The following is a 9,617-nucleotide window of genomic DNA, read 5'->3' on the forward strand; positions in this document are numbered from 1 at the left end:
GCGTGCAGCGACAAAACACAAAGAGTCTCAGAATCTGGAAAAACCCCCCCAGAGAGAGCACCCTGCGCAGCGTGGCAGAAGCAGAAATGATAAGCTTAGATAGAGGTCATCTGCTATCTGTCTAACTAGCTCTAGCGATCGGCTTGCAAACATGCGCCGTTTTGAATGGGGCTGCTGCTGCTGACAGGAGCTTGCATGCGCAACCCAACAGTCAGACTCCAAAACGCATGTGAAGTAGGGGGGTTCGGCAAACAGTTGAAGGATCTCGACCACGCTCGCTTTGATACAGAAAAACAAATCTCCTGCAGAGCCGTGAGACCTAGAACAAAAGCATTGACTCGACGCCAGTTCGGTAGTGAATCAGCGGCGAGTTGTAGAAGGACGGAAACAGGCGCCGGCTGGAGGTGGTGTAAGTTGTAAAGCGCCATAAGCAGACAGACGTTCGTAGCCGATATCCAGGCATATGCACTTGCAACTCCCACACGGGTCAGTTGCCTTGCAATTGGTAACTCTTCATTGCTCAATGGGCACCAAATGCGATCTTGCAGCTTTTGAGCACGGTCTCATACATATGCACAAATCGCAGTGTACCGGACGATCTCTTCAGATCTTCAACCTCATATCGTAGCAGTCTGCCTAATACCACCACCATCGATTAAGAGCAGTCAGTTGAAGTATAGGTTCGTCCGGCGGGGAGTGCGTTTAGAGATCTGCATTAGATTGGGTGGTGCATCCCAGATCCAGATAGAGTACATCATTCTGAATCTCTGTCATCAAGCGTTAACAGCTAATGAGAGGGCAGAAAATAGAATGCTTCCGGCGGGATCGAATGCGACATTGAGTCTGTCAATAATCGTCAATACAAGCAAGCAATACAAGCAATAACCATTTACCTGCCTGCCTCTGTCTGTCTAGGCCGGCATGGGGATAGCGTAGCGTTGCGTGGAAGCTTTCTATGGAAGGTACGTTAGTTAGCTTAGCTACTATGCAGCTTTGGTGTGGCACCTAATATGGGAAGGCGCGGGGCCGTTCTTAGCTCTGGCGGTTAAAGGCCAGGAATAGAAGCGCCATTGATCGCGTGTATGGTCAAAAATAAATTGAATGCTCTCCAGAGCAGCCACTCACAACACAGCATGGTCCATGGATGGCTTGAGGTTGGATGCCACAGTACCACAACGTTTGCGGACGGCTGGCTGGCTACTGCTTGTACCTCTGCTCTCCTCCTCTCTGCCCCAACCTCCCAGACATCGCGGAAGACCAGGCAAATGGCAGCGCGAAGAGTCCCACTACAGATCTTTGCCGCGATCTCACAGGGCCTCTTGAAGACCTGATTGGCCTTGGCCCTTCCGAGACGCAATCTGGCGGGCGACGGCCGTTGAGCCACGACCATTCGACCTTCTGCCAGCCAATTTAGTCTGGGCCGCCTCGGCTGGCCAGCGTCAACTCTGTCTGTATCGTCTTGTATTGTATTGCCATACACCGACACTCTCCCACTGTCGCCACGCCCCTCGATGAGCTCTGCGTCGCTCTCAGCGAATGGCTTCAGCCACACCGGACGGCTCCCGGCAAAGGCGTCTCTCTTCGGTCTACTCCCTGCTCCAGACTACCCACCTCTTTGGTCTACGGCCCCTCGCTTTCCCGCCGGCGACAATGGCAACGGCTGCTAATAATACCCGTACACTGCTGTACAGAAACGACAAGGAATACCACGCTTCAGGTGGTGAAGGAAGAGCCGCCCGGCCTACGAAGACGGACATGGCTACACATCCAATCGATGCCCTCTCGCCCGCGCGGGCCAAGCTGCACTAGCAATGACTTGGCTCCATACCGGATCTGTCTCCGCCCTCGAGCCTCGATCTTTGGGTGTCTTAATCTTCTCTTATCCAGGTTTTCTACGCGCGGGAGGCCATCTGCCTGTATACACCGTGACGCCAGCATCGTACGATTTTACCGCCATACCAAGGGCTCGAGGGAATATCGAGAATATGGTTGCTTGCTTTCAATATATCGACATTTGATGGTAACTAATATCTCCCATTAGAAAGCACTCCCACCCAGATGACACATGCCCCGAGAGCGCAGTGCCAGCCGCCTGCCCAGCCTTGCTAAGCGTACACTGGACTCTTTCACCCTCTCGCCCACCTTATCCCATATCTACTTATACACTTTTATGGATGCGCCGAGCCACCGTAGCCGTCGCTTGTATGCCTGGCAATATAGGTAGGAAGCGCTTTCCAGCCCTTCCCAAGACCGATAGACGCCTTGGTCATCCATGGATCTCTCAGTTGCCATTAAAGTTCTCTGCTTTCCAATCTCCGTGATCGTCCCCTCCAGCCGCCCCCGCCGCGGCGGCTCCAGCGGCGGCAGCAGCAACGCTCGAGCCAAAGTTGGTAGCGTGCTGCTCGGCATCCGAGGTGCCGAGCCAGTAGAGGGAGAAGAAGACCAGGACGTGCAGCGCGACGCAGTACGCCGCAAATAGATTCCTGCTCGTCCGCGAGGCCAGCACCATCCTCGTCACCGAGTAGACCACCCGCTCGGGGAAGCTCATGCGCTTGTATGCCCGTGCCGACTCTCTGCCCCGGAACGCCGCAAAGGGCGAGATGTTGGACTCGTACGCCTTCCTGTAGCGGTCCAGCGCGATGCCCGGGTTGCCAGTCCCGCCTATCGACACGGTCGAGGGGTTGGGGTTCGACGAGTAGGCGGACGCGGACGACGAAGACGTGGCCGCCGTCGCTGCTGATGTCGGTCCTGCCCTGTTGTACGAGGACACGTAGCGCGTCTTCTCGTAGAGGTTCAGGTTGTCCTTCTGCAGCGCGGCAATCTCCTGCCGCAGCTGGGACACGGTGCGATGGCTCTCTGAGACCTCCTTCTCGAGCTCCGCATTTCTTTTCTTAAACCTGTCTCGCTGGGCCGTGATCATGGGCAATATGCCCGAGCCACCTCCCATTGGCTCGCCTGGGGAGTCGCGGGGGTTGAAGCCGCTTATTATAGAAGATGTGGGTGACGTCCTTCCGCCTTTGCGTCCCGGTGCCACTGACGGTGCATACCGGCTCACGTATGTCCCGGCCACTGACGCTCCCGACGGAAAGGCGTTTGTATGCTCGGATTGCAGGTTGGCAAGATCGTTCTCCAGCTTCTCATTCAGGTTCTGCGACCTCTCGAGATCGGCATTCGTCCGGGAGAGTTCCTCCTGCAGATTCTGTAGTCTATTTTGGAGGTCTTGGTGTGACACTCGTAGAATGGTGAGCTCTTCACTAAGCTTCTTGTTCCGTGCCAGGAGAAGCTGCTCCAGGGTGTCTCCCTTGCCCTTTGCCGCTCCGTTCTGCTCATCCGGAATGTCATGGGTCTCATCATCGTCGCCCGTGGAGAATTCAATGCTCTTCAGGACCTCAAGCTCCTGCTTAACGTCATCGTAGTCGCTCCATTTCTGAATCTTTGCTTTCATCGAATCCCTCTCTTCCTTGAGTAAGCCAACCTCACGCTCGAGGCTTCGTAGCTTGGTGTCCAGCTCGCGCTTCAGACCTTCCTTCTCCACTCGCGATGCGTCAAGTTTGCGGATGAGTGAAGAGTTCTCAGACCTCATGCGCATGTAGCCGGGGTCGTCCTCCAACGAAGCTGCTTGTTGCGTAGGCACCTGCGACTTTGACTGCGCGAGCTCGAGGCGGAGCTGCTCGTTGCGAGCCTCCACCTCCGCCAGCCTGGCACTCGTCCGTTCCAGGTCCGAGTTGACCATCTCCAGCTCGGCGCTGGTCACATGGCCTTGCGAGCTCTCGTCCGCGCCCTCTGAGCGCCCCAGCCGCTGGTTGACCTCGTAGCTGGCCTTGATCTCGTTCAGTAGCCGGTCCTGGTTCTCGACCTTGTCTTCGAGCGCCTTCTCCTTGGCCTCCCAGTTGTCCTTCTTTTCGTCCAGGACGGCGACCCACGATGACTCAACCTCTTTCACCTTCGTCTCCAGATTGTCTTCGATCTGCTTCCTGGCGGCTCTCTCCGTCTCCAGCCTGGACTCTGCCTCCTCGAGCTGCGTGGTGAGCTTGGTGACGGTGCTCTGCAAGTGCTGGTTTTCCTCAGTGAGCTTTGGCAGGGTGTCTTCAGAGACGAGCATGGAGTCGACGGATGCTTCGAGGAGGGGATACGGGTCTGGCGCGTCGGAGAGAGAAGTGTAGGTCTGCAGGAAGGCCGAGTTGATGGACTTGGAGTGGTTGGTCAGGAGATCGATGAAATTCTGGTATGCTGCATAGCAGTGTTAGTCTTCAGTATGCTTTGTGCAATGGGGTCAGATGTAGCATGCCTTTCAGTAGCCCCTTGACCTCGACAAGCTTGCTGGCATCGTCGAGTTTCCTGAAGTCTTTTGTCTTCTGTGCCAGGTCCTTCCTCTGGACCGTTGAGTCCCGTTGGTAAGCAACGATTTCAGATGCAGTCGTGTCAAGGTTCGAGACCAATGTGGTCATGTCAATGTCTATATGAAAGTGTTAGCACCCGTAGGCTTTATCTACTCCATATGAATTCGTTTCTGAACGTACTCCTCCAAGCTGAGATGGCATTTTGGAACTTGTTGGCAGTGTCAGGAGCTCCGCTGCCCTCGGTCTCAGCTCCAGCCGGACCCGGGGAGGCAGGAGCCTGGCTCGCTGTGGTATCGGCCATGGCGTCGTGTGGTTCGTTCACAAGCTAAAGTGCAAATATTCTCTTCATGCAACGAGCCTGGAGGAGCTCATGGCTGACCTGGGGAAAGCAGAATGACGATGATGCAGCACGCGGCTGGAAGGGGGTTTCCGGAAAGGCTGTTTTGCTTGGTCTAGCGCGAATGAGAAGGTCAGACGTGTTCCCTTTGCGCAGCAGCAGGCTACTGCGTAGGTGGCCTGTGCAAGCTTCCCACCCCAATTGCCGCTAGAACCGAGCAGCTGCAGGGGTCCTGTCCGCTGGGGGCCTGTTAGCTGTTCCTGGTTCGCTGCGCGATTCCACCAGGTCGGCCGGGGCGAGCTACCAGGTCAGCCTCGCCCAATTGCGTGGTTACGTATGGGGGGTCCAGGCTGCAGGACTATCACCAAGCATCTCAGAGGTCGAGATATCGGATATCCAGAGCTCAAGCTTTCAAGCTCCCAGTTCGCCTTTTGATTGCTACATTCAACCTCACGATGTGCAAGCTTCTTATTAAGGAACTCCGATGACGTGAGAGACGAAGACATGGCTTCCACTACGACCGGCGCAGGAGGCGCATCAAATGCCCCGGCGCACCAGCCTCTGGAAGCCGGCCCATTCGTCTTGCGCACTCTTTTAGATGAAGTGCCATTGTCGCCCGAGGGACCACACGACGACATCAAGATTAACTGTGTTGACTACCTTGGTGTGTTGTGCATGGCCACGGGATCGCAGGAGCTAGAGACTAACATGCTGCATTACAGATAGCAACCTCTACATTGGAACATCGGCATCCGAATTGCTTCACTTCGTCCAGATCCCGCCCGACCCCTCCGATAGAAACAGCCGTCCGGCTTTCATCCTCGCGTCCAGATCAAACCCGACATATGCAGAAGGCGCGGGTGGTGGGAACCCACGACCCGGTGTCCAGCAGATATTGCTGTTGCCCAGGGTAGGAAAGGCATGTGTGCTGTGCAACTGGACCGTCACCTTCTACTCCCTCCCAGAGTTGAGTCCCGTGTTTGGCAATGTGCGGGTAAAGAATTGCAATTGGATCGGTGGCTTGGATCTGAACGACACAGGTGCTGAGCTGGAGCACCACCGCAGTCCCGGCGTGACTATCTTGTTATCCCTCAATAGAAAGATACAGGTTGTGCGTGTGGGCGAGGAAGCTCGGGTCGTAAAGCAGATCGACTTCTCGGGGAGTACGATCTCTGTTCGGCGAGACTCAATTGCGTGTGTCGCAGACTCGCGGAGCTATGCCCTCTTGGATGTGGATCGCCAGCTCAAGATCCCTCTCATGACTATTTCGTCCTTGGACGACTCGCAGCCGGGCGGCACATTGGGACAGGCGCAGAACATTGCCGGCAGCTCCGATGTAGGCCTGTTAAGGAGCACTTCATCTGCGCAGACGCGGCCCTCAACACTGGCGTTGCATGAGGCACAAACGCACAGCCGGAGCACCAGTCTGGGAGGTCTCATTGCTGGTGGTATGCGGAGGCAGGACAGGAAGGCCACAGACGGAGACGATTCAGATGCGCCAGACGGAGAGGGGAGGCCCCGCTCAACAAGCCCGCGACCTCCTGATCATGGAGGTGCTAGTCATGATGCGAGCACAGCGGATAAGCCTTTGCCGGCGCCTCCAGGTGCTGCAGCGGGCGAGCAGACGACATTGGCAGCAAAGCCTGGCCCAGTATTCCTAAAACCTCATATTGTCTCCCCAACGGCAGAAGAATTCCTCCTCGTGACAGGCACGGGACCGCTTGATCCGGGGATTGGGATGTTCGTGAATCTCGACGGAGATCCAACAAGGCCGACCCTTGAATTCGACAAATATCCTAAGGATCTAGTTGTTGATGGGGGCTCGGCTGATCTTTCATCTTCAACTCCTGCTCTCGTAGAAGGAGAGGATGGATATGTGCTCGCGTCCATGACCAAGGAGTTTGAAGATGGCATACATACTGGGCTGGAGATCCAGCGATGGGATATCAATATTGGAGAAGACGAGGCAGTGAAGTACTGGCTGGAAACTCCGAAAAGCTCTGCTTCCTTGGGCATTCGTTCCCTCATAGGGTCTGAGGATTCAATATTCCATGAAGTGGTGGATCGCATTTCCCAGAAGAAGGTGTCGCTCTTCACTCCTGGCACACTCGAGGCATCAACCATGTCTTTGAGGAGTGTAGACTCCCGGACCGCCATGACCATGGATAGACTGGCTAAGGAGAAAGAACTATTCGACCGAGACGTTGATTCTCAAGAGGAAGATCCGTTGCCAGAGGGCTGGGAGGTCACTAGAAACTCGGAAGAAGAAGATTTCGCGAGAAGGTTGGCCAAGACTACCTCTAGGCTTGCCATTTGGTCCGGCAACCATATCTGGTGGGCTGTGAGAAACCCTCTGTTATTACAGCTTGAAGCGAGTCTGCAGTCGACCGCATTGGAGGACCTTGGCGCATCTCATACTACCGAGGAACGTCGTCAGCTGTTCTCCATACTCAACTCCATTCGAGGACGCGATGCGAAGACGGAATTAGAATTCATGACCTTTAGCTACATACGGCAAAGAGCTAGTGTTCTTCTCTTCGCGAGCTTCTTACACTCCTCTCAAGATTCGTTCGCGGATCCAGAGCTGAAGGCGATGGAAGAGGTCCTCGTCGACGGTGGACTGGATCCCAGAGTCATTCTTGCGCTGATACCCGGTCTACGAAATGAAATAATCGAAACGCGAAAAGGTACTTGGATCTTTGGAGGTGTGAAAGGAACTGTCGAGAGGTACATTGCGTCAGACAAATTTGGCGAGATAGGTCAAACGGCCCATGCCTTGGATCCTAAAATACTACAATTTCTTCGTCGATTCCTTACGGCATGGAGGCGAAAGAAGGGATTTGGCAGCATCGCGGATGAGCATGAAGTCTTCCGGACCGTTGATGCATCCTTGCTTGCTGTCTTGCTAGAACTAGACAAGGACTCGCCGAAGGGACTGGCGAAAAGCAATACCGTCCGCGCTGAGCTCTACGATCTTGTTGATCGTGGTGTGGACTGCTTTGATCGTGCAATCGATCTCCTCGAGTCCCATCATCGTTTGTTTGTCTTGAGCCGTTTGTACCAGAGCCGAAAGATGGCATCTGATGTGCTCGCCACTTGGAAGCGCATTGTCGAAGGCGAGCCAGATGACGGCGGCGAGTTTAAAGATGGCGAGCTGCGAGTCCGCGAATATCTCAAAGTCATAAGCAATCAGGCTCTTGTCCAGGAGTATGGTCTATGGCTCGCCAACCGAAACCCGAAGCTTGGCGTCCAGGTTTTCGCAGATGACAAGGGGAAAGCGGCCAAGTTTGAACCGACTCAGGTTGTTGCGCTTCTCCGGGAGGATGCCCCTGAGGCGGTGAAATACTACCTAGAATACCTTGTCTTCGGCAAGGGGAACACATCATATGTCAACGAGCTTATTAGCTACTATCTTGACATCGTAATCAATGATCTCCAGTCATCTGCTGAGGCTCGCGAGACAGTGTCTGCTTCGTACGAAGCATACCGAGCACTGCGGCCACCAAAGCCCACATACCGGCAGTTCCTCACAGATAACGCCCCACCAGAGAATGAAGTCTGGCATAGTCGTCTACGGCTTCTACAGCTTCTTGGTGAAGCCCATGAGTATGATGCTAAGGCGATTCGACAGCGAATCACTACAGCCTTTCCGGACGATGCCGGGGGTACCACAGACAAGCAACTGCTCGTGCCTGAAGCTATCATACTGGACGGCCGTGAACGACGGCACGAGGATGCTCTTCGTCTCCTTGTTCATCGGTTAGGTGATTACGATACTGCAGTATCGTACTGCCTCCGAGGCGGCGCAAGCATCTACACTCCAACGCCAGGCCGACGGGAGAGCATGCCAACAGAGGACACCCAAGCGGGGCTGTTCCGTGCGTTACTACGTGAGTTCTTAAAGCTCGAAGACGTCAATGATCGCGTAGAGCAGACAGGGACACTATTAGAGCGCTTCGGGGGCTGGTTTGATGTCCTTGAGGTGCTCGAGCTCATCCCTGACAGTTGGTCGGTCGATGTGACAGCCGCATTCTTAGTGAGCGCTTTAAGGAGACTCGTCAGGGAGAAGAACGAGGCTGCTGTTGCAAGGGCGCTAAGCTCAGCGGAGAATTTGAGGGTCAACTATGATCTTCTGAAGAAGATAGATGAGAAGGGTCCTACGGTTGAGGCTCAGAATTAAAAAACTACTTGTCAATAATTCAGCATAGAGGCAGAACATCTGGAGCACTTGTAGGCGACATCAAAATCAAATGCGAAATGATTCTATGTGTTAGATACATAACAAACGTGGTATCATGGACCCCTGATGCTCTGAATCAACCACTCCGTCACCGGAATTCATCGATTTGGCCCTTGGCAACTCACCAATGGTTGCCTTACCTGATTGAGTGGACCCGACGCACGTATAGCTTACATTGCTATGATCGAAGGGCATCGAACTGAACGAAGCTGCAATTGCGCAGCGTTTCACACAGGGTCTTGAGTTTCGGCATGAGGGGTGCTAGTCGCTGTTGATGAATGGATTTCTCCCGGCGTAGGTCCGCTCTCGTTGTCCGGCAGCTGTTCGTAAGCTACAGCACCGCGCCGGTTGTGACTGTAGGGGTCGCTTTGCGGGAAGAGCCTTGCTTGAACGACCGCTGGCGTCTGTAGTCTCCCCGCCCTCATACCTTCCTGAAAGCCCAAGTACCACGCCTCCGCCGCGATCCGGCGCATTTCGCTCTCGCGCCGGAACTCCATGAGAATGACTCTCTCTGCCTCCGGCTGCCAGTCCATGTTGTCCTCGTCAGTGCTCAAGCCGACTTGTCGCGCCCAGATACCCCAGACCTCCCAGAGCTTCTTCCGGAACTGGGTGTTCTGACGCTGCATGTAGTTCATCATGCTGGGGGTGATCCGAGCTGGTGTCACTTGGGTACTGGCGGCAGGGCTTTGTCGGTTCTGGG

General features: G+C 54.8%; 2 protein-coding genes across 2 annotated transcripts; one reads left to right on the top strand and one right to left on the bottom strand.

Annotated features, from left to right (window-relative positions):
* Positions 1-2,281: 2,281 nt before the first annotated feature.
* On the bottom strand, positions 2,282-4,641 carry UCRPA7_8382 (putative golgi membrane protein; the record flags this gene model as incomplete). The annotated part of the gene is made up of 4 exons (XM_007920896.1): positions 2,282-2,981; positions 3,048-4,222; positions 4,308-4,456; positions 4,521-4,641. The coding sequence occupies 4 exons, from the start codon at positions 4,639-4,641 to the stop codon at positions 2,282-2,284; spliced, it is 2,145 nt and encodes a 714-aa protein (XP_007919087.1).
* Positions 4,642-6,415: 1,774 nt separating this feature from the next.
* On the top strand, positions 6,416-8,857 carry UCRPA7_8383 (putative tgf beta receptor associated protein; the record flags this gene model as incomplete). The annotated part of the gene is made up of 1 exon (XM_007920897.1): positions 6,416-8,857. One exon carries the CDS (start codon positions 6,416-6,418, stop codon positions 8,855-8,857), a length of 2,442 nt encoding a protein of 813 aa, XP_007919088.1.
* Between the last annotated feature and the right edge of the window lie 760 nt (positions 8,858-9,617).

The sequence above is a fragment of the Phaeoacremonium minimum genome (assembly GCF_000392275.1).
Source record: "Phaeoacremonium minimum UCRPA7 unplaced genomic scaffold PA7_03_scaffold_592, whole genome shotgun sequence".
NCBI lineage: Eukaryota > Fungi > Ascomycota > Sordariomycetes > Togniniales > Togniniaceae > Phaeoacremonium > Phaeoacremonium minimum.